General features: G+C 44.8%; 1 protein-coding gene across 14 annotated transcripts in view; it reads right to left on the bottom strand.

Annotated features, from left to right (window-relative positions):
* The window catches only part of p38b (p38b MAP kinase), a 434,540-nt gene that overhangs the window by 125,092 nt on the left and 285,686 nt on the right, over positions 1 to 23,762 (bottom strand). For 6 of the 14 annotated variants that reach the window (XM_065454289.1, XM_065454290.1, XM_065454284.1 and 3 more), the window contains 2 exons: positions 12,559 to 12,630; positions 3,960 to 4,039 (listed from right to left, as the gene is read on the bottom strand). In XM_065454289.1, coding sequence (XP_065310361.1) covers positions 3,960 to 4,039; positions 12,559 to 12,630 — 152 coding nt within the window. Of the gene's footprint in view, positions 1 to 3,640; positions 3,721 to 3,955; positions 4,040 to 12,558; positions 12,631 to 23,762 lie in introns of all 14 variants that reach the window. The other 8 variants (XM_065454297.1, XM_065454287.1, XM_065454294.1 and 5 more) reach the window with 3 other exon arrangements.

Below are 23,762 nucleotides of genomic sequence, written 5' to 3'. Positions count from 1 at the left end.
ATAAAAGACTACGTTGGCGAGCATAATAGTAGGGTCCCACCGGTTATTGCGGCTGACGTGTTCATACAGGCTGATCCAGTCATCGACGTCTTCCCCATCGTCGCCCGAGAATACGCCAGGATCACGGGGAGCGGGGAGAGTGATGTAGGTCAGTGAAGTGGCAGCAGGTGTCGGAGCCGGCGGAGTCGGGTTGTCGTCACTGGGAGCCATGAAGGAAGGCTCGACGTACCATCCACTGCGAAGCTCCGTGACGAGGTACAGGGAACGTCCACCTCCACCAGATATGTTACGTAGGAAGACGCAGACGAAAAGCTATGTACAAATATATTTACAAGGAAAATACGCTGCGCTTGGCCAAGAGGCGACAGCCCGCGCAAGCTTCGAACCGTCGTCGTCGTCTTCACACTGCTGGCCTTTCGTGATCGCACATATTGTGCCGAAGCAATATGATATCACTGTAACATATAAGTCCGGAAGAAAACACTCTGATGCCGATTGCCTATCACGCACCACCATTGACTCGCAGCCGCAAGATGACGAAGATGACGCCTTCCTCGGTATTTTAAGCGCAGAAGACTTCGCTGAACAGCAGCGAGCAGACCCGGAATTGAAAATCCTCATCGAGTATTTGGAAGGGCACACCGACGTTGTCCCTAGGGCATTTAAGCGAGGATTATCTTCGTTCTCGCTTCAAAACAACCTACTCGTAAAGAAGAACTTCTCACCAGTGCGCGCCAACTACCTTCTTGTTGTCCCATCAGGACTGCGTCCAGAAGTATTGCACGCCCTACACGACGATCCAACCGCTGGGCACCTTGGATTCTCCCGGACGCTGTCGAGGATACAGGAAAGGTATTATTGGCCGCGCCTGACCGCCGACGTCGCAAGACACCACCGACAAGACCAGCTGGATTACTACAGCCAATCGAGCCTCCTTGCCGACCGTTTCAGCAGATCGGGATGGACTTGTTGGGACCCTTTCCGACGTCAACAACGGGAAATAAGTGGATCGTCGTGGCGACGGACTACCTCACCCGCTTCGCTGAAACTAAAGCACTGCCGAAAGGTAGCGCCACCGAAGTAGCGAAGTTCTTTGTCGAAAACATCCTGCTGCGACATGGCGCCCCAGAAGTCCTCATCACCGACAGAGGAACGGCCTTTACAGCGGAGCTCACTCAAGCCATTCTGAACTACAGTCAGACAAGGCACAGGAGGACAACGGCCTACCACCCGCCGACGAATGGTCTTACGGAGCGGCTGAATAAGACCTTCGCCGACATGCTAGCGATGTACGTCGACGTCAAACACAAGACCTGGGATGCCATCCTGCCATACGTAACATTCGCTTACAACACGGCGGTGCAAAAATCAACACAGATCACGCCGTTCAAGTTGGTTTACGGCAGGAACCCGACGACGACGCTCGACGCCATGCTGCCGCACGTCTCTGACGAAGAGAATCTTGACGTCGCTACCTATCTCCAGCGCGCCGAAGAAGCCCGACAGCTGGCCCGCCTGCGAATCAAGAACCAGCAGAGGACCGACAGCCGACACTACAACCTCCGACGACGCTTCGTCAACTACCAGCCCGGCGACCGTGTTTGGGTATGGACCCCGATACGCCGACGAGGACTGAGTGAGAAACTATTGCAACGCTATTTCGGACCCTACAAGGTCGTCCGACCTATTGGCGCACTGGACTATGAGGTCGTGCCAGACGGCATTTCGCATTCACAGCGACGTCGCGCACGACCTGAAGTGGTCCACGTGGTGCGTCTTAAACCATTTTACGGACGCTAACGAACTTCGTCATTTTTGTTCTTTTCTTTGCTACGAGTGCTTTTGTTTATTACTTTTGTTTTTTTGCAGCATCGGGTCGATGCTTTTAAGAGGGGGGGTAATGACACGTGTACTTGTCTTTATCGTGCGACACGTTTTGCCGCCTAGCAAATGTTATCGCACAGCGCGGGACGCGCCTGCATTTACCCGAAGTTTCTGGAAAGTTGTCGATGCTTCTATCCGCTGTCTGTTGTCACCGAACCTTGTGTTATCCGATATCATCGCTTGACGCGAATGATGTAGAACTTTGTAGAAGGCATGCGGATCCCAACGATTAGTCTGGAACATTCGACGACTGCTGTATAAAAGCAGACGCGCTTGACCCGCTGATCAGATTTACGACGATCGCCGACTGTGTTCGCCGCTCTCGTTGTGCTATAAGTGTAGCGTGTTTTGTGGGCACAGGTTCGCCCAATAAAAGCTAGTTTTTGCCTTTCACAGTATTGCTACTGTGTTCTTTGACGTCACGACCACGTGACAATATTCGCTGATGATATTGCCTTGCTTAGTAACTCAGGGGATCAATTGCAATGCATGCTCACTGACCTGGAGAGGCAAAGCAGAAGGGTGGGTCTGAAAATGAATCTGCAGAAAACTAAAGTAATGTTTAACAGTCTCGGAAGAGAACAGCAGTTTACAATAGGTAGCGAGGCATTGGAAGTGGTAAGGGAATACATCTTCTTAGGGTAGGTAGTGACCACGGATCCAAATCATGAAACTGAAATAATCAGAAGAATAAGAATGGGCTGGGGTACGTTTGGCAGGCATTCTCAGATCATAAACAGCAGGTAACCATTATCCCTCAAGAAAAAAGTATATAACAGCTGTGTCTTACCAGTACTCACGTACGGGGCAGAAACCTGCAGGCTTACGAAAAGGGTTCTACTTAAATTGAGGACGACGCAACAAGCTATGGAAAGAAAGATGATGGGGGTAACGTTAAGGGATAAGAAAAGAGCAGATTGGGTGAGGGAACAAACGCGAGTTAATGACATCTTAGTTGAAATCAAGAAAAAGAAATGGGCGTGGGCAGGACTTGTAATGAGGAGGGAAGATAACCGGTGGTCATTAAGGGTTACAGACTGGATTTCAAGGGAAGGGAAGCGTAGCAGGGGACGGCAGAAAGTTACGTGGGCGGATGAGATTAAGAAGTTTGCAGGGACGGCATGGCCACAATTAGTACATGACCGGGGTTGTTGGAGAAATATGGGAGAGGCCTTTGCCCTGCAGTGGGCGTAACCAGGCTGATGATGATGATGACTGTACTCAAAGTAGAGTCAGCACCAATTCTAAGACATCTAGTGATGAAATGTTAGAAGTGTCCCTGCATAATAAACACTGAAATCTGTCATTCTTTCTCGGCATGCCTTGGTTGCAACACCTTCTTGACTTGGCACATAACGAATGTACCCAGTTTGGACTATGTCGGTGCGCTATGCCTAGCCTCACTATTAGAGGTGGAAGAGAGGGAGGGGAGGTGGGGGCTCATTGGCACTTCATGGAGCTTAGCAGGGCTCCTTGGGACCAACATGCTTGGGAAGCCCTGTTCTATTCTATTGAAACCAGATTCCAAAGCAGTGTATATGGGTCAACAGCCAATGCTGCAATCTTCCCTTTGCTGCCTGCTTGACTAGAAATCACACATACTGCAGATTATGAAAAACATATCACACAATGCCATGGTGCACACGCAAACAGAAATGCCACACTGTTGCTCACTGTGCAGTCACGGCAGGCAGTTAGTAGTCAAGACAGAGCCATGACCGAGCAGCAACACAAGCCAGAAGAAAAGTCCATCTACCTCCTCACTGGTCATTTTCATGAGCAAAGAATCATCAGGCGTTCCTGTGACGCTCATGATGTGCATGAGCTGGTCAATGTCTGAACCCCCCCCCCCCCCGGCCCGCCAGGGAAGAGTCAAGGGCAAAGAGCCTTGCATCAGAGCAGAGCTGCCCGAGCAATGCGCGACACCCATAAAGTGGGTGCAAAAACTAGGAAGCACACACGGCATCAAAACTTGGTGGCACCCCTGCATTGCAGGTCGTGCATGTTTTGTGAAACAACAAACACACTCAAAAGAATTCACTCTCAGGTCAAGGTTCAGCAAGCCACTCACTCACACTGAGACTGCTAATTTTCTCGAGGAACTCCTCGGATGGGGTGCCCAAGAGCCGAATGATCATGTTCAGAAGGTGGATGTCTGCAGGAGACCATTTGCTAAGGGCCATAGGCTCAAACAGAGGGCACATCACTGCCTAATGCTTCAACTCCACCAAAGGCTTGTTCATTCCTATTCTGTGGTGCTGGAGAGAAATGTGAAGAAAATAGATAATTCTTAAGGTCCAAGAAAGCGGACAAATGTCTAAGCTGCATCCACCAATCTTGTTTTGAGAAAACATCCATTAGCTTCGTTTGCCTTTGCCTGAAATCTGCATGAAAACTACCATTTTTTTCAAGATGCATAAATGAATGAGCACTTGCAACCACACAGGAAAATCAAACAAAACAGCAAGGCCCTCATTACTACACTCAGGGCAGAGACTATTGGTTGAAATTTTTTATTGAAGGCGGGAGAATATATATAGGGTGATACCCAACCTAGTGGCAAGAAACACTCAAAGCACTAACAAAAACAAACAAAAACACAGAAACTTTAAGACTATGACACATCTAAAAACGATATTCCTTTGAAAGGGCAATACTCAGCTGGCAAAACTGAGTGTCATAGCCTCAACGTTGTGGTGTTACTGTTTGTATTTTGTTGATGCTTCGCATGTTTATTGCCACCAAGTTGGGCATCGGAGAGCCTTTGTAGGTGCCGTCAAGGGCAGATGCATTCACATTTTTATCTTCCTGGTGTGTCGGCACCTCAACACTATCAGCGATTGGTGGAATGCTCACTAGCTCCTTCATAAATGCTTTGCGTCTGCCTTGTGTTTTTCGTGAGCAGGCATTCCCGATGGATTCTCAGCCACCGTGATAGGCCCTCCCAGCTGCATCCAACAAGGCCCAGGACATCGCTGTAACAGCTCTGTTCCAGAACAGGCACATTGTTTTCCCTCACCTCAGGATTGCTCAGCGTTTGAAGAGTTTCCTCATGCAATCGAGATGCGGGCAAACAAATGCCCGAACATCGCACCCATAGGCATGCCCAGGTGCCTTCAATACCTGCTAGCCACGTTAGAGTCAGCAGGCATTGCAGTCCCCTGCCAACCGAGCTTAGTGCATGGGGCCAACAAGAACTTCTCTGATGGCGACCTCTTGGTGGTGGCCTCTATGCCAGGGATGTTCATCAAGCACAGCGGGGCCACAGTAACCTGTCGCTATGTAGCAACAAACCCCTCCGTACTGCATCTTACAACTAACTTGCAGCATTGCCAAAGGTACGAGGTGTACACAGGCAATATCCTTGTGCAGCAGAACATAATTCTGGGCGTAACTGTCTCATTATTAACGAGATAAGAGGGTTTTAGTTTGGCTTCTTTCAAGATGTATTACAGCGATACGTTAGGCCCTCCACACATGCATGTCACATACACTGAATTATTGTGGCAGTTACTGGTCGGTAACGGTAATAAGCACTGTAACTACAATGACGTACAGCAACATGGCAGCCTGCCCACACTGCCCACATACAGCCCAGGCAGTCCACTTCAATCTGAATTCGTGCTTGTTATTGGCTATAAAACGATCGACATTTTGGGCGACTTGGTATTGGTTGAACATCTTGAAGGGGCGGCGCAGGACGAGGAAGACAGAAGGCACGTCTTGCACCGCCCTTTCAAGATGTTGTTAGTGGCTACCCACCCAGAAAGCAAGAAATAAGTGGTAAAATCTATCACTCAGTCTCAACTCATGCTGAGGGCATAGCATGGGGTATTGGTTCTTGTTATTATTTATACAAGTTGTTTGTTTTGATGCTGACAGGACTACCAAGGCGGTGCCGAGCAACGAAAGTGGTTTCATGTCAACTTAGCAGGTGGCACCACACCAGCGCCGGCGATGCATTGATGATGTGGAAAGCTCGAAAAGCCCAATTGTCCATTCCACCAATAATTTGCTACTCTGCTCTAGCACAGTTCATGATGACCACTGGAAGGATGAATTTCAGGAGCACTACAGGTCAAAGATCAAGTACTATATTCCAAAAGAAGCAAGGTTAGTGTTAGCCCTAAATGCATTTGGTGCGGTCAAAAAAGAACTCTGTAAGAGTGGCAGTATGGACCCTCTCTGTACCATTGGGTTTCTGAACATCAAAGAAATGGCGAGGCGGCATCCCTGAAGAGGTTTTCCCGCGGTGGTAGAAGTTGCGAAAGGAAAAAGAAACTCGACGATTTCAACTTGAACGTGCTGCGACAAGTAGTACACGACTATTTCAAGAGGAACAAAATTCCCACAGTGCCAAAGCATGCCTCTCACTTCAACGAGGATGAAATGCTGCCTTCATTTTCACCCGCAACAATGCATCGCATGCTCAAGAAGATAGGTTTTTGTTTTAATAAATGGTCCCGCAACGCCCTACTTACTGAGGCTATCCACATAGTTGAGCGCTGTTGCAAAGAGGCAAATTACAGAATTGCGGTGCCAACGTAGGTCCATTTTCTATACTGATGAAACAGGGGCTAACACAGGGCAGAAAAGGGGGGGCTTGACGAGAGTGTTAGAACTGCTGGACAAGCAAAAAGGGCCCCGACTCTCAGTTGGCCTGTAGAGCCCAAGTGGTAAGGGGGCCCCATTGATCATGACAGACTGCAGAAATAAGAATGGCTTTGTGCAAGGCTCCGGAAAAATATTGCAAGTGAAAAAGGGCACAGGAGATTACTACAAAGAGATGGACGGGCCCCATTATGAAAAATGGTTCAAAGAAACGCTACTACCATGTCTTCCCCCGTACAGTGTGATAGTCCTGGACAACGTGCTGTACCACTAGGTGAGGCAAGAAAAAGTTCCCCGCATAAGTAGCCTTAAAAAAGAAATTCAGGCATGGCTTTCACAAAATGGGGTTCTCTGGAGTGAGTATACGGTAAAGGCAAAGTTGATGAAGGCTGTGAAAGTTGATGGCAACACATATGGTACTTAGTTGCCACTTTGGAACACCTCGTTTTAAGGCTACCGCCACATCACTGCCAGCTATGAAAAAGCTCATTCTTAAAAACAGAGAGCTTAAGAGAAAAATCGGCCATTACAGGCACGAGTGGACAAGCTAGAATAGTACCAAAGGTCAAACAACTTGGAAATTAAAGGACTACCTGAAGACTGTGACGAAGTCGCTGAAGTTAAAAGCATAGTTGAGAAATTGGGTGAGGGACTTACATAGGCAGACAGTGACATCTGCCACAAAGTGGAAAGTATAAAACCCAAAAGAAAAAAATGTGATAATCCGCCTCACTCGCTGGTCAAAACGAAATGTCATCTTAGGAAAGGCACAGAAGACACGCCTGAGGACTGAGTCCCTTGGATTTGATGGCCCTAACAAGTCGGCATTTGTTAACGCTCGAGCGAATAAGCAGTTGCTCGGTGTGGCCATTGCCCGTAAGAAAACAGCAGGTTGGAAGTTCGTATGGACGAGCAATGGCAAAATTTTTGCAACGCAAAACGAATCGTCCACGGTTCTATGCATAACTTCAGTGCATGACTTGGATCTGATGACGCCTGGTAGTGAGTGATCAGGGCTCCTCCTGAGGGCAGGTGACAACCGTTGGAAACTTCAAAAAGCACAAACATGCCTGATCCAGTCGTTCCTGCAGACTTGAAAACTCACCTTGGAGTTCCATATCTGTCCAATGCACTCTTGAAATGTTTTCAAATTAATGCCCGGTCTCTTTGCAATAAATTTGATGATTTTTCTACCCTGCTGGAAAGTTTTGGTTTCGACTGATGTGCTCATGATATCTGAGACTCAGTATGTGAACGACTGTGTGCTCACGCTACCCCCATATGAAAAATTTTTTCTAAATCGTCAAGATGGATGGAAAGGTGGTGGCGTGTCCCTGCTCATGAACCAATCTGTGAAATGTGAATTTCTGCCTGAACTAAGCTTCATTACCGATTGTTGTGAGGTCTTGACAGTTCTCTGCAACTGTACTGCTTCTTCAGTTTTTTACTGTCCTCCAAACAGCGATGAGAATCATGATGAGGATTGCATGAGAATGGATTTCTGGAATGCTTGGATACATTATTTCAGTTCATTAATGACAAGTATAATACTGCGTGAGGCGGTGACTTTTACATTGATATGCTGTGTAATAATGCTATCAAAATTAATTTTGAAATTGTTCTTGCCTCAAATGGCTGCTAAAATGTAATAACAGAGCCCACTCGCATTACTGCCACCACGGCAACATTACTTGACCTTTTTAAAACTAGTTTTGATGTAGCATAAATTAAAACAGGTGTAATCTGCTGTGACATCAGTGACCATATGGGAATATATATGTGTATAGAAAAGCATGATGCAAAGAGACTGCCTGATCAGGGTTATTATCCTTAAGTAATCATGGAGAATAGACTTCAGAATTTCCGCAGAGCAGTAGAAAATGAGTCATGGGTCAATATCTGTTCCATAATGTGTCCTAACAACACATACGACATTTTCTTAGGCAAGTTTATGGCCCTGTATAAGAATAGCTTTCCCTATACAAAGGTAAGAAAATGGAGAGTTAGAAAACCATGGATTTCAGTTGCAATGCTGCATTGTATTGAGGAAAAATAAACTTTACTGGACATTTATTGAAACGAGAGAGCCCAATCAGTGGACACGGTACAAAGCTTATCACAACAAATTAAACAGTGATATTAGAACTGGTAAGGACAGATACCACACTGACATTTTTGAGAGTAGTAGTGGCCATACTGATATCATATGGAAGCAGCTGTCCAACATCATTAACCCTTCTAGCGCGACAAAAACTCCTGATAATTTAACGGTGAGTGGTGATGAATTAAATAAGTTCAACTTAGCTAATGCATTTAATGACTCATTTCTTGATAACTTGCCGTCACCATATAACCCGAAAGCGACTGAATATCTTGATCGCAACAACCCCCACAGTGCCTTCCTCACTTCAGTTGACAAAGCAGAAACTCAAGCAGTTTTTGTGGGGTTACACAATTGTACCTCGAGGAATGCGAATAGACTTCAGATCACACCCGTTAAGTATGTTGTAGATGTAATTTAACCTCCATTGACTCACATCTTTAACCTTTGCCTCAAAAGTGGTATTTGTTTCACGCAAATGCAACTAGCCTGAGTAATACCACCGTTTAAAAAAGGTGATCGCAATAATATCCTTAACTATAGGCCAATATCCCTTTAACCAGTCTTTTCCAAAGGACTTGAGAAAGTAATCACAAATGCCTACGCCAATTTTCGGCTCACCATAGTATTACATTCTAAAACGATCTTGTGCCAAAACAATTACACACACAAGAGAGACGACGACACCACAGGCGCTACTCCAACTGTTGTGTCGTCGTCTTTCTTATGTGTGTTGTTTTGGGGCAAAATCTTTTTAGTATTCAAGATCACCAACTAGCCCGGCAGTTAACTCTTCTAAAGTATTACATTGTATCACTCGTTCTCAACACGGCTTTCACAAATGATTTTCCATCGAAACTGCATTAGTAGCCCAGAAAGAACTTATTTTACAAAGCTTTGAAGCAAAAAAATAGATTTCAAGAAGGCTTTTGATAGCATTAGCCATGACACTCTTCTTGCGAAAATTCAGAGATATGGTATCAGAGATATGGTATCAGAGGTCATTTTCTGGAGCTAATATGCTCTTATTTTATACACAGATATCAGTATGTCGATATCAATGAGAGTTACTCACGCATAACACAAGTTAAGGCTGGTGACCCACAAGGAAGTATTTTGGGCCCACTTCTATTTAATTTATACATTAATATCATTATTGTAGATAAGAATGCATATATTATTATATATGGGGATGACACGAGCATTTTCTTTAGCGGGGAACGCCCATCCGACCTCATTACCATTGCAAATGAAACTCTTTCAGTGCTTGCCCACTGGGTAAAATTTAATGCATTACAAATAAACACTTCAAGAACGATAGCAATGTTCTTTCGACCAAAAGGAAAGTCACTAAGCTTCTCCACAAAACTCTGCTATGCCTCGAGTACAATAGAAATCGTTAAGAGTTTTAAATCTTTAGAAATCTGCTTTGCGGAAAAACTGCTTTGGGATACCCACGTAATCATGTAAGCCTTAAGGTTGCTCGTGCGGTCGGCATACTTTCTCGTTATCGCCATTTTTTCTTGCCTAAAATTAAACTGCTTCTGTTTCAAATGCTTTTCATGCCGCATCTGCATTACTGTAACCTAGTGTGGGGAACTGCTCCGTACACCACAAAAAATCTACCTCCTTCAGATGAAGGCTTTAAGAATTGCCTTCAACCAGCCTTATGGTCACCCTCCGCAGACCTCTTCCACAACAGCAATATACCGCGAATATTCAGTACTTTCGATATACGTCTGTGCTTACGCTACAAACAGGAAATTCAGGACAACGTTTCAACTCTGTCAGAATTAGCTAATTTAGAACTGCTATTGCCGGCATACCTGTTACGCAATCCAAGGCACTACACTGTTAACACACCACGTAATAACTATGGGCAACAGATGCTTAAATATTGTCTTCCAGTGTTATTGAACCGCCTTTATGATGTGTCCCTTGATATCAACAGGTGAAGCAATATCGACCTCCGTGCATTCTTTTGATAAGCGTTTTCTTTTTTCACTTTCTGTATGGTTTCCCTGATCCTTGCGGAAGTACTGGTTAAAAGCGATATGTGTAGCTTGCGGAAATATGTAGTGAAACCTTCCTGTGAGTAAACATCATATCTTGATTATTTATGCTCACAATTTTGTTTTCTTCATACTATATTCCAGTAGGTAAACATCACATCTTGATCATGTGTGCAAACAAATCGGGCTGCATTGAAATGCAGCATGAGTTGGAAGCATCTCGTTATGCTTTTGTATACTGTCTCCGTTTTTTACACTTGTGCGCATTAAACCTTGTCATCGTTTTTTTTTTTACCTAAACTTAGAGCCAATGTATTTGTTACAATGAAATTAGTGCCGTTATTTCTGCATATATTCTTTTAAAGTTGCATTCTTCAAGCCCTTAAATTTTGTATTTTATTTGTTGTTTTGTGTGTATCTTATGCTGCTGCCTTACTTCGTGTTTTATGTTTCGTAACGCAGAAGTACTGTTTTTTACTAGAATGTGAATCGTGTTTCTGCATCCCACCTTTGTACCTCATGCTCGATGGTGTCATTGTCAACGAACCTTGCAGGCCTCAGGAGCTTGTCAAGGTACGGCTTTTTTTCCTGAGGTCCACTGCTCTTTGAAGCAGGAAATAAATCAAATGAAATGAAATTTCATATAGGAATACTTGGAGGCACTGGCAAGCCGTCATTATCACTAACAGACAAGAAATTTCTGCATCTTTGAAGCACGTGTCACATGAGTGATTAACAATCGTGCTGTTTGCTGCTTTTTCTTCTGTTCACAATTGACCCAGTGGTGTACATACGAGGTACTGCCATCCTAGATATTTTGTATGTTTCACTTCAATAATTTCAGTAGCAAGTCTGCATTCGTCCTTTATCGAATTCCTTACCCGTCTTTAACTGCAGGGTTTTCAAGAATGCCTGTCCAGGACAAGATTCCATGCTCTATGCTCTATTCTGCTGCACATGCTATATTCCAGGGCCTGCCCTAATAGGGCACGCCAGTCTCAACAGCCTAGTTTGTAGGTAGGACACTGCACCTGCTATAAGAGATGCCTCTAGTAACTGTACCTCCAGTAACTGTACCACAGTCTCTGGGCTGCCCTCTCACTGGAGTGAGGTCATTCGGGGCATCTAGTTGTCACTCGTGTGACATCTGCGAGGAAGCAAAGCACTTCCTCAGTGGAAGTGTTCCACATTTGTTCCTCAAGCTGTCACTACCAATGGTCTGCACTCATGGCTGTTGTGTGCACAGCCTTGGCAGCACCTTGTTTCTGTCTCGGGTGAAATGATCGCCGACACCTTACTGGAACACATTTCTCACAATGGTGGCAATAGTAAGTAAGCCGAGAACAAACTGCAGTGGCCAGCCAGCATTTTGTTTTCAAAACTTCTTTTCAAGTTTTCAAGCTGCTGCTCTACATCCAGAAGTTCATGTTGCTGGGCTAGTGGTTCGTATTGCTGAGCAGACCATAAATATGACCATATCCGACTGGCACAGCCAGGGGCTCACTGGGGCACCGCGTCTTTCGTCATGTTCATGCAAAGCTGTTTGTGTCCTGCAGCACCCTATCTTAAGATCACACCTCTCGAGGGCCGAGAAAGTGTAAACATGCCTGCACCAACTAGAGCGGCAACAACTACTTAGTCATGGCGTCTACTGTGGCCTCAACCTAAATAGTAACATTCACATTCTTCTTTTTTTTTGCCTTGTTTTGTAGAAGGCCATAAAATGTGCCACATCATGCCACTGCTGCCAAAAGGCACTGAGCCCTGCTCAGCAAGTGCCCGCCTTTCTTTTTAGGCAGAGAGCATCTGAGAACAAACAGGTGAGGCATCGTGGCAGTTCTCTCTGTCTGCATTGATAACACCTGCTTCACACTTGTGAAAATCAACACAAAGCAGTGGCTTCATAAAAAAAAAAACACTTTTGCCAAAATATCAAGCGTCAAAGGATACGGTCATTGCCAGGAAACAGTGTCTTGCCTGTGATGAGCTCAGCCATGATGCAGCCCACTGACCAAATGTCCACTGCAAGTGCCATAGTGCAACTTATAACTGGAACCGGATAAACACCTAAGTGCACAGCTAATATGGGCAGTAAAAAAATTACTTGACACCCTCAAACAGAATATCTTTACAATATTTTTACACAACCTTATGCGACAAGCAAAATTTTTATTTACACATATCCATTACAGAGGACTGGTTCACAGAAACAGTCTACTATTCTTTTTTGGACACTTGGAGAAATAACTTTTTATTGAAAACACAACAGAGATTGAGTGGTTGTTGAATTCCACACGACTGTTGCTGCACTTTACCTGCAGCTGCTGCTGCAAGTACCATGCAGGTACCATGTCGTGCAGCACAAATTCTTTACACGCTGGACAAAGCGAGGCTAAGACAGTGTGTGCTGTATGTATGTTTTACATCCATTGTATTTGGGATATTGCTATACTAGTATCTCAAGGGGAAGCTGCTCTCACTGTCAAGATAAGTTCTGCATGCTTGCAGCCTTCTTTTCTGTTCACTGACCTAGGCTTCCAATTGACAAATTAACATTGCCAATTAGCTTCAAGTTCACATGCCCTTTATTTTGCTATGTCAGTAGCTTTTCTAATTTTTATTTTGCTTTGCAACTTGCTCACTCAATAACTTCTTTGCTTGCTGCAGTCATTTCAGCTGCTTTCGTTGTTCAATGAGGGAAGAGTCATTTTTCTGTTGGTTTTGGCAATACACCTAGAGGAAGGTCAACTACAAGGCTTCTGTCAGCTTTAAGTATACCACCAGTGTACAAGATTATGACAACCTCACACACCACGGAACATTTCTACAAGAACACAAAAACAAAAGAAGATGCTGACACTCTCTTTTTTAGTCTTAACTCACAGGCAGAAATTCTTTATTGGTCAAGGCAAGAGAAGGCACATGCATTCAGAACCCTAGCTCAGCTTGTATGAAGTCATATATTCAAAATAGGGATGACAGCTATGTTTCTTAATAAAAATTAAACATATTCTAACAATGAAATACACTTAAAATTCCATACACTTGACAAGACCGACAAAATAGATCCAGTTATCTGGCGGGTTGAGTTGAAGCAGGAAAAATTCCCAGACACTTTTAGAAGTGTCTGCCCAGGCCTAATGCACACCAACTTCTTATGTTTTCGAGCAGGCAGGAAACTAACACATACACCTTAATAAAGAAAAATGCAGCATACCTCTGATCATGACAATCAGAAACAAACGAAACCACTAAAATCAGAATGGGAATTTATTTACACTCAAAGCCCATCATCAGCACTTTGTCATCTTTACAGCACCTTATCGCTGTCTATGGACAACAAGTCCACTTCCGTACGGTCCACAGGGTGTTTGATACTCTGAATTTGTCAAACGACACTGCAACAATTGCAAATGGGACAGTGGCCCCCACGTCTAGACTAGCTACTTGGCAACTTCGTCCTACAACAAACAAAATTATTGGGGACTCTTGATGTGACCGTGTTACTACTAGCTTAGCAGGCAATCTCTTGAATCTGTTGTGGTTATGAAAGGCAGGCTTGCAAACACAAGTAGAATCACCTGGCAGGGGCCAATTTCAGTATCGAAATAATGTTAGTTTTGGCCCATAGTCGCCAGCAGGGACCTTCATGTAGGATCAAATTAACCAAAAGAATCACGAGAAAGCCCAAACAACAAAAGTCTACTGTATCAGCACAAGCAGGCACAAATACAAAACAGACCAAACTGAATGCTCTTCCAGCACTGTGTACCAATACAGTAGAACCACATTTTGGGAAAAAAATATGTGAGAAAAACATACTAACCTGTAAAACCTACGATCCAAAGTAAAAAAAAAAAAAATTTGACAGACTCAGCTGTACTCGATATCTATACACAGTGAAGCATTGCAGCACGAGATATAGACGCACGCCAAGCTGGCGGGGCCCACACAGCCTGGCACAGTTTATTTTGTGGCGTTGGCAGAGCTTGCGTTTGCGCTCCTCGAATTCAGCCCAAAATTCTGGGCAAGAATGCTTTGACGCAGTTGCTTGGAGAGCGACAGTCACCTGCATCGATCTGGTGGAGCCTGAGCAACCCGACGTGCACTTTGTCGCTTTTCTATTTCGCAATGTTCTAGAATGGCAACAGTTAGCTCAAATGAATAAGAGATGCTGGACAAGGCTAGAATGTGAAGCCGCCAGAGCGAAAGATCACTTTGTGCTGCCTGCAGCAGGGAACAGCGGCGTGTCTCGGTTATCGCCTTTTGAATGCGTGCAGTATGCTTCTAATGGCACTGCACCGCACATGTAGTCAACAAGCTTGATAACGAATAAAGACGCTTATCGCAATAGGGCTGGCCTTGACAGCTCTGGATGCAACATGCTACAACTCTCGAGAAAAGGTGCGCGAAAACAAAATAGTAGATCTCAAACTGAATATCGTATCGAATCAAGAAAAGAAAGCCGAATATTGAGTACGAGAAAAATTTTCACGAAATGTATTGCATAGAAATTTTGGGCAAGAAAGAACAGTGCTGCACATGTTCGGTAGTGTCCTAGCAGTGCATAAGAAGAATGTGGCATGCTATCAGTAACTTATGTACATAGAAATTAAGATATACGCACAATCTACTTTCCAGAAACACCAAATAGTATGCCAGCACTGATTACAGCTCAGTTCTAGTATATAAAGGCCCACACAATAGTTTTATTTATCAATAGAATTTATGTTGCATAAATTCTATTGTTATCTTCGTTATCTTCGTATTGTTATTTTCGTTATCTTTTACTTAATGCATAGAAAGCTTGCTTTCCAGTTTTTCTCCAAAATACAGAAGGGGTATCTCAACTTTTACGACAAGTGGGTTCAATCTGCACGACAGACCACACAGCTACGGGCATGCATAGAGAGCAAGTGCCGCTGCTTCATCTGCCACCTGCCCGAGAAGGTCCCGGCGGCAAGTTCGTGTGACGCTCGCTACATTCCTGGGGATGTTGTACTGACCGACAGAAGGGGAGATGCAGGTCTTGAAATCGCAAAACACACACAAAAAAATTCAAATTTTCAAAAAACACAATTTCGAAGTCTTCATTGTCAAAAGTATTACCCTGCAAAGGATTACTGCTCAATTCATTCTCTAAGTATTAAAGAAATGGCAATCTGTAAGTGTCGGTAGGCCCGAATTGAACATCAAGCTAGGAAATTTGCTCCAATTTCAAGCCGCCAAAGCTCTGGACGATGCAAGTTGATGGCCATCATCTTGATCTCATTTGAAAGCTGGTTTCCCGTGCTTCAGTTCGGCGCCTTTGAACACGACAAAGGCATCCTGGGAGCGACAGCATCGGCGGCATTTTCCAGGGGTGCAATTCCGTAAGAGCAACGCCGATTGGGTGAAGCACGCACTTCTCCAAGGTGCAGCCCTCTAATTGGCCCCAGCACGCGCCTCCTCTTCTTGCCAAGCCGGCGCGGCCGCCTGCTGACGGTGTGGTGCCTTCGCGTTGTCTGCGTGTGCTTGAGGCCTCTCTTTGTTGTACAGTATTTCGCACCCCACAGCCTCTTTTTGAATCGTTCATGTAAATATTTTCATTGTTAATTTACTCCCTTTCAGCTTGCATTTTCGTTCCTACATTTATTTGCCAGGCTGGTGTGCCATGCGTATATGCATGCATATTTTTGTGCTGTACATTCTGATGGTGTGGGACTCATGTTTGAAAGCAAGCACGCGGAAAGCGGCCGGCAAAAGGAGACGTGCTTAGCACAAGATCACTACATAATCGAAAACAACTACTGCAGCTTCAGTGTCGTCACAAGCCATAGTAGCACCTATCGAAGCGGCTTCGCCACGCTCATTAAGAATGTCCTATTCGGTGTTCTGAAGTACCATGGGCTGCTGGGGCTGCACCAAACTCAGAGAGAATGTCAAGCTTGGTGTTGCCGCAAGCTATCGTATCACGGATCGACGCAGTTGTTCCAAGCTCCTCGAGAACTTCAGTGTTGCTGCAAGCCATGGCACTGCAGGTCGACGCAGCTGCTTCAAGCTGCTCGAGACACTCAACTTCGGCATCGCCGGTGGGCGCAGCTGGATCGAGCTTGCGTGCACATCGCATCAACACATGCCATTTTACACGGAGGTGGAGTGTGCCTGGAGCACAAAGAACGCACACACAATGCAACGTCTTCCTTGACAAAAAAGCGTGCGACTTCGTGGAAGTTTGAGCTTTTAGGCATCAGCACGGTGAGTGACGACGACAATCGCGGCACAGAGTACATCACTGTGGACATGAAAGTTTTGCAGATGCTTTTTGCATCCGCAACATGTAGCAAGTGCAGGATGGCTACTATTGAGCTTACAAAGTGCAATGGGAGAGAGTACAGCATACCAGTGAAACTACTGCTATGTGCTCAAGTTGCAATTTTGCAGAGCAGCACGTTCCATCACCACGAGTCACCGGAGCATCAAACACCATGCCCTTTGAGGTCAACCTCAGGGCAATGAAGGGCATACAAAGCATTGGAAAGGGAATGACAGCCCTAGCGAACTTGTGTGCCACCCTGAACCTCTCCCACCAACGTCTTCACCACAACACCTTCAGAGGATACATGAACACCCTCGTGCAAACTTGCCAGGCAGCAGCTACAGCCACACAGGCAGCAAGCGTGGAAGTAGTCAAAACCCTCTACAAGGATTTCCTCAACCCTGTAGGAAACGGACGTCATTTTTAATGGCACCTGGAATACCCGTGGCCACAATTCAAGCATAGCTGTGGGCTACATTATTGAACAGGCCTGGTGCGGGACTACATTGTCCTTTCTCGGTACTGCCATGGCTGCCAAGAAGACCCCGATGATGATAATGATGGCTATGGTGACTGGGTTATGACCCACAAATGTAAAAAAAAAAAAGCATTGTCTGCGACGCTGGACGGATGGAGACAGAAGCAGCACCAATCCTGTTCAGGCAGTCCATGCAGAAGAATGAACTGCGCTACACAATGATTCTGTCTGATGGCAATAGCAGCACTTTTCATGCCCCGACTCAAGACAGCATCTTCGGATACTTAGACACTGAAAAAAAAAAGAAAAGACTGTCTGAACCGTGTCCATAAGCAAATGGGGACAGCTTGTCGCACCTTGGTGGGGAAAAAGAAAGCCCAAGGAGAGTATTTTGGTGGGAAAGAGAGACTTGCCCAGGATAAAATAAAAAAGACAAACTATTATGGGTATGCTCTGAGGAGCCACAGGCATGACGCTCTTGCAATGAAGAAGGCAGTGCAGGCCCCACTGTTGCACATGAGTTCAACGGACGAATCCCCCGATTCTGTCCCTGCCCTGAAGGTGACGACTCCTGGGACTCGTGGTGCCTCTTCAAACGTGCCCCTCCCTGGCCAACAAAGAGGAGCCACCTCCATGTTGAAACCCTCTGCCAAGGTTTATTCGCAGTGCACTAGAGCCACTCTGCGAGGCTAAGTGACCAGGCCCTCTTACAGCACTGCAGTGATGGCACGAGACAAAATGCCATTGAGTGCCTGCACACTGTGATCTGCACCTAAAGCTCCAAATACAGTCATGACTCATTGCTGTTGCTGAAGGGCTGTTGCTGAAGCAGTGTCCCGCTACAATCAGGGAATGACACAAACCAGCAAGGCTGTTGTAGTGCAGCTTGGCTATAGTCCTGGTAGCTCTCTAATTTGGAGGAGCCTTGAGAAGGACAAAGGCTCTACAGGTCTAACAAGGGTCACAAAGAGAATGGTGACAAGGGTCACATTAAGAGAATGCCAAGAAGCACAAGCCTGACAGGACGCGAGACTACTGCCCAGGTCTTGCGTCAACTCGTGGGAGCGTTCGAAAACTTGTAAGTGACTTTCCTTATATGTTTTTTCGTCAAGTGCCTTTGCCTTATAAAAGGATTGATAAAGTTTTCATGAATCGATTTCAGTAAATTTGGTGTTCTTGTGCTCAGCGACACCTGGGCACCATGCTAGAGCCTAAGGTTTTCCATATGTTCAATAGACAAAAGAGGTAGTGGCAGAAAAACTTTAAATGCAATTTTCTCAACTTTCTTTTTTTTTTGTCAAGTGCTTTTGCCTTCAGGAAGTTTTGATAATGTTTGCATCAACTGATTTCAGTGAACTAGATATATTTTTTAGGAATATATCAGCTACATCCTAAAGCTTTCAGTTTTTTCTTAAATGTGATAGATTATTAATTAGATCAAATGTAGGCTAATTAGTGCCATATTGTTTTTTCTTCCCAACTTTGGTATTTATTTCTGATAATCACAATTACTTTATTGGTATTTGCTTTGCTTTTAGGATGTGCAGTGGGCCTTTGGAAATGTCTGCATATTTTCAAAAACACTTTATTTTAATGAGGAATTACTACAAAGGGCCTTAAGAAATGACCTAATTAGGACTATTGCATTCTGTCATATCTTTTCTTCCAAGTGAGATATTTGAAATCAGCATTTTATAATATATATCTGCACACAAAATTTAAGCAACGTATGTTTAGAAATAAAAAAAAAAGTTTTCATGACCCTCATCCCCCCTTAATGTGGCAGAAAGCATTAGTTTCTACTGTGCAGATCTGCACATACCAGTTTTCATGAAAGGCAAAAAGCAGTTGTCAGCAATAGAAGTTGAAAGCACAAGAAAATTTGCCAACGTGCAAATTCATGCTGAAAGAGTTATCGGCCTCATAGGAAATAAGTTTCTTTCCGAAATCAGTTGTACTGGGCAACTATGTGAAATGCGGACAAAGTTGTGCCATTGGACGAAATAGTGACTGTGTGCTTTGCTCTGTCAAATATGTATTGCTGCAACACAGAGGGTGACCAGTGCTGAGCTTGGGTCCGCTCTTGCAGATGTTAATGAGGGTGTTATAGCCTATTATGGTGGCTTTGGTGTTGCAAAGCTAAGTCCATGGGTGCAGGATCGATCAAATACCAGCCACATTTCGATGGAAGCCAAATGTAAAAATAACAGTGTACCATGCTTTGTGGTGAGCTCTAAAAAAGCGCAGTTGGTCCCCCACTAAAGCGTGCCTTATAGCCATCGTAATTGTGACACCTAAAACTCCAAATTTTATTTAATGAAGGTGCTAACTTGTGATAGCACCTTCATTGCATGTTTTTCATTCTGTTTCCTATTTGTGATAATGAGTTACAGCAAACGAAAACTCATTATCACAAACTGAAATACGGCAACTTTGTAGAAACTCTAGATGGGTTTAACAGGAACTTGCACATATTCATTTTAGAAAGCATTCACGAGAGTGTGGTTGCCAGAAGTAAAAGTTGAAAGAACAAGAAAGCTCACCAATCTGTGGATTCATGCTATAAACATGCAGCCTAATTATTGTTGAGAATGTGGCAAAATACACAATGTGATTTCTTATTCCAATAAAATGTTTTCATTATTTTATTTCAAGAAATGGCACAGTGATGTGCCCAGCCCCAATTTTCACTCCCTTAAGTGTTTCACTCCCTTGGTTTCAATACGATTTAGACCGGGTGAGGTAGGTTTCACTACAGGAATCAGGAGATGATCACAAAGCCGGGTATCATGAGGATGAAGACAAGACGAAATAGATTTACATTATTTGTACAAGGTGGTGGCTTCACCAGAGTCCCGAGTGGTCCTGGTTAACTTGGGAGCCAGGATGGCCCTAAGTAACCTCCCAAGTATACCTTATTTTGTTGTAGCACAAGCTGAACGACAAGGACAACAGAAAGGCATATCTGACACACATAGCGCTAACTTTCAACAATAGATTTATTTCCAGTTCTCGTTGCTATAGATACACCCTCAAAACGTATGTAAAATCTCGGAGCTGCGTCAATGTTGTCTTTTCAGTGCCTAATAAATTGGTGAGCCTGTGTAGAAACACATAGCCAGAGAGAATCACACGTACTGCATGTGAAAAGGAACATAAAAACAAATTCATTAATTGCATCATGGGTGTGGTATACTGCATTCCTCTTGGGTGTGGGTGATCCTACATTGGTCAAACAGGTAGATGCATAAATGACAAGCTACGAGAACACAATAACAAAGTAAACAACGTGGCTGCCGACGGCTTTCTTGCCATCCATTGCCAGAGATGCAAATGCAAACGAAGATTTAAAGAAACAGTCATCATGAGCAGAAGAAGGCGCGAGATAACGCGCTTGATAACACAAGCTGGACACATATTAACATTTGGTGACGCATGCATCAGTAAGCCTTCCTTTTCATTATCCACAAAAGAGCTCGATTATCTTTGTTCATGTTGAATGTGTACATGTCTATCAATCTGTGTGGCAAAAAAGTGATTGCGTGTGATTCCCTGGTTTTTGTTCATGTTTACTGGGGTTTTACATGTGTCATATACGTTTGGGCGTGTATATATATAGCGACAAGAACTGGAAATAAATCTATTGTTGAAAGTTAGTGCTGTGAGTCTCAGATGTGCCTTTCTATTGTCATTCAGCTTGCGCTACAACAAAATAAGATATGCCTACCAACAAGCCCCTATAGCTATCCTCACTGATCCAAAGTATAACCAATGCAATTGGCGGAGAGCTCTCCACTAAAAGGGTTGTTTAGCTCTCGTGGTTTGATCGTTGTTAAAGTCAGCTGTGTGCACGCCCATGGAAGTGCCCGAGTGTTCGCCTCAGGCTTTTGGCTCTGCTGGCGACCTGTCACGTCAATGGCCTCCTGGCCTTCATGGCTTACTTGATTGCCCGGGTCTGCCCAGGACGCAACAGGGGCCATAGGGGTGACATTTTCTCGGAGGAGGGCAATTAGCTCAACAAAGGCAAATGAGCTGGAACATTGCTCGGACTTGCGACACTGAATTTCAGCTTAACCATAACAGTTTTTAATTCTCCTTGCCTTTTCTACCGTCTGGGAAATAGCAGTGTTTGGCTTTTGGTGCTCATCTCAATGAAACACACGAGAAGTGAACACACTTATAGGAGCACACACTGTTGTCACATGCAACACTTCTCCCAGTCTATGGGCCCTTACAAAAGCAGTACACTGCACTGTCTGGTTTGTTGTCTCTCTCAACTTCTCATTGCCTTGTGAAGCAACAGCTGAAGAGCTTGGGCAGCATGGCCTTTACAAAAAACTCTCATGCAACACCAAAAATTTCATTCCAAATTTATCTTGTCGGAAGGCATGCTCTTTCTGTGGTAGAACTTTGGTGCCCACATAATGAAGTCACAAGACTCCACGTTGCAGACAGGCATCTGCGTCTGTATCGGATACTAGCAGTAGGCACAATCTTTCTGCAATTTCAGTACACCATTTGCGAGAGACATCTTCATGGCAGTAACATCATGGGCATCTCAGAGGAGGTATGGGCATTTCAACACTACAACACCCTTGCCACAGCACGAGACAAGGGCATCGGGTGTCCCCCACAACATGCCTAGAACAGAGGTGGAGCCTTTTACATTGAAAACCTTGGTGCCTTGCCAATTCTTTGGCTTCACAGGCCCTCAAAACGTCTGCCTCGTGTGTCGAGCCCCAGTGGTGGATGGATGGCAGCAGATTGCTTTTGAGTAATGACACACTTGGCTGGTCAGCATTAGTGTGATACATACTCCTCACTAGTGCAAGTCCTATAATGAAGCCAGTCCATGCAGTTGGCCCATAGCCTTGGTAATGACTCCAAATTATTGGTGGCCTCAATAATGTTGTAAGTGGTCATGGACTTGCGGCCCTTTGTGCTACGTGTCTCTAAGCTGCAAGCATCTCTTCATTGCAAAGCCTTCTTAGATGGGCTGGTAGTGTTCGTACGAGCTTGTCGCTGTACTCTGGTAGCAGAGAAGAATACTGTTGAGCTGTTCTCAAGCAGGGTGATGAATTCTTTCTGCTCGTCTGGTGATGGTCTTGCAATTTCATCCCACTTGTTCCGCAGCACTGCCAATGAGCTGTTCACAATCCCCTACTCCATTTGCAGCTTCTTTCCATTCGGGCAGGTAAAATCAATGCCTTTGATCCACTTGTACTAAACCTTTTCAACATAAGCAGGAAGCCAAACATTCTGCTTTTCTGTACAGCTTTTGTTTTCTGCATTTGGATGCCCATGCTGACAGCAAACAGGCAAATGCCAAGGTGGGAACATGCTTTGCCTGTTCCTTCCATGGACGTACAATGGGCTGCAAGAACTGTTCCATTTTGTGGCACACCTAAAGGAGTCAATCCCTCTTCCTCTGAGAGTGGTTCACCTGAAACATGGCAGAAAATGGCATAAAATATTTGATTTAAGCAACTGCCCTGCAATACGGCCAAATGGTTCTAAATCACACTTGATTTCATTTTATATCCTCATTTAAACAAACTCAATGTCAATCTGCCATGAAGGGTTTAAAAGTGAGCAGAGATGCTTTTGACGAGCATGCTACAGAGGCTGCATAGAAATGTGCATGCATTCAAACATACCTACGCCGCGATGTGTACACGAGATATCTGAGTAAGTATGTGTGAAGTATGGCTGGAGGAGTCATGACAAGTAGGAAATGATCGTATAAAACTCTTGCTACACACTTCTGGCAGCTAAGCCCAATCACGGGCGCATGTTGCCTCAGCCAGGACCTTAAGGCCGTTGGCACAGTTTGACAGTGCATGCCTGGGTGAAAGAGGAACTAGCTAGCAAAAAAGCTCTTTCGCTTACCTCTTCAAGGAGGATGACTTCCTGGTTTTCCATCTACTTCACCAAGCCACTGGTGAAGTAGTTGTGCACCTCTAGTGCCTTGTAGCCTTATTAACAAAACTGGTGCTGAACACTACATAACTCAATATGTCACCGTGTGAAACACCCGGAAACAGAGAAATGTCAATCGTTGTGTCTGTTCCCTGCTGTAGCGCATACGAGTTGACACTGCTGCACAGACGCAACTTCTTGTATCGCACGCATGCTGGTCCGACCAACTTTACAAAATATGCAGCATTCAACGCCTGGCCACTGTGCGCATTTATATTGGCATGCCCCGACAGCCAGTTGACTGCAGCGGCTCATGCTTCACCTATTGGAACTGCTCATGTAAGTACTTTCCGCCCTAGGGGTTCCTAGGTCGCGCGAAACGTACCTAGCTCCGTTGAGCCAGTCGGGCCCCCTAGTCCCCATCCCCAGAGAAACGTTGCAGACGTCGCCCGCCTGGCC

The sequence above is a fragment of the Dermacentor albipictus genome, chromosome 6 (genome assembly GCF_038994185.2).
Source record: "Dermacentor albipictus isolate Rhodes 1998 colony chromosome 6, USDA_Dalb.pri_finalv2, whole genome shotgun sequence".
Classification (NCBI taxonomy): Eukaryota; Metazoa; Arthropoda; class Arachnida; order Ixodida; family Ixodidae; genus Dermacentor; species Dermacentor albipictus.
The sequence above is the reverse complement of the archived record's forward strand: the minus strand, read 5'-3'. Positions and strand labels throughout refer to the sequence as shown.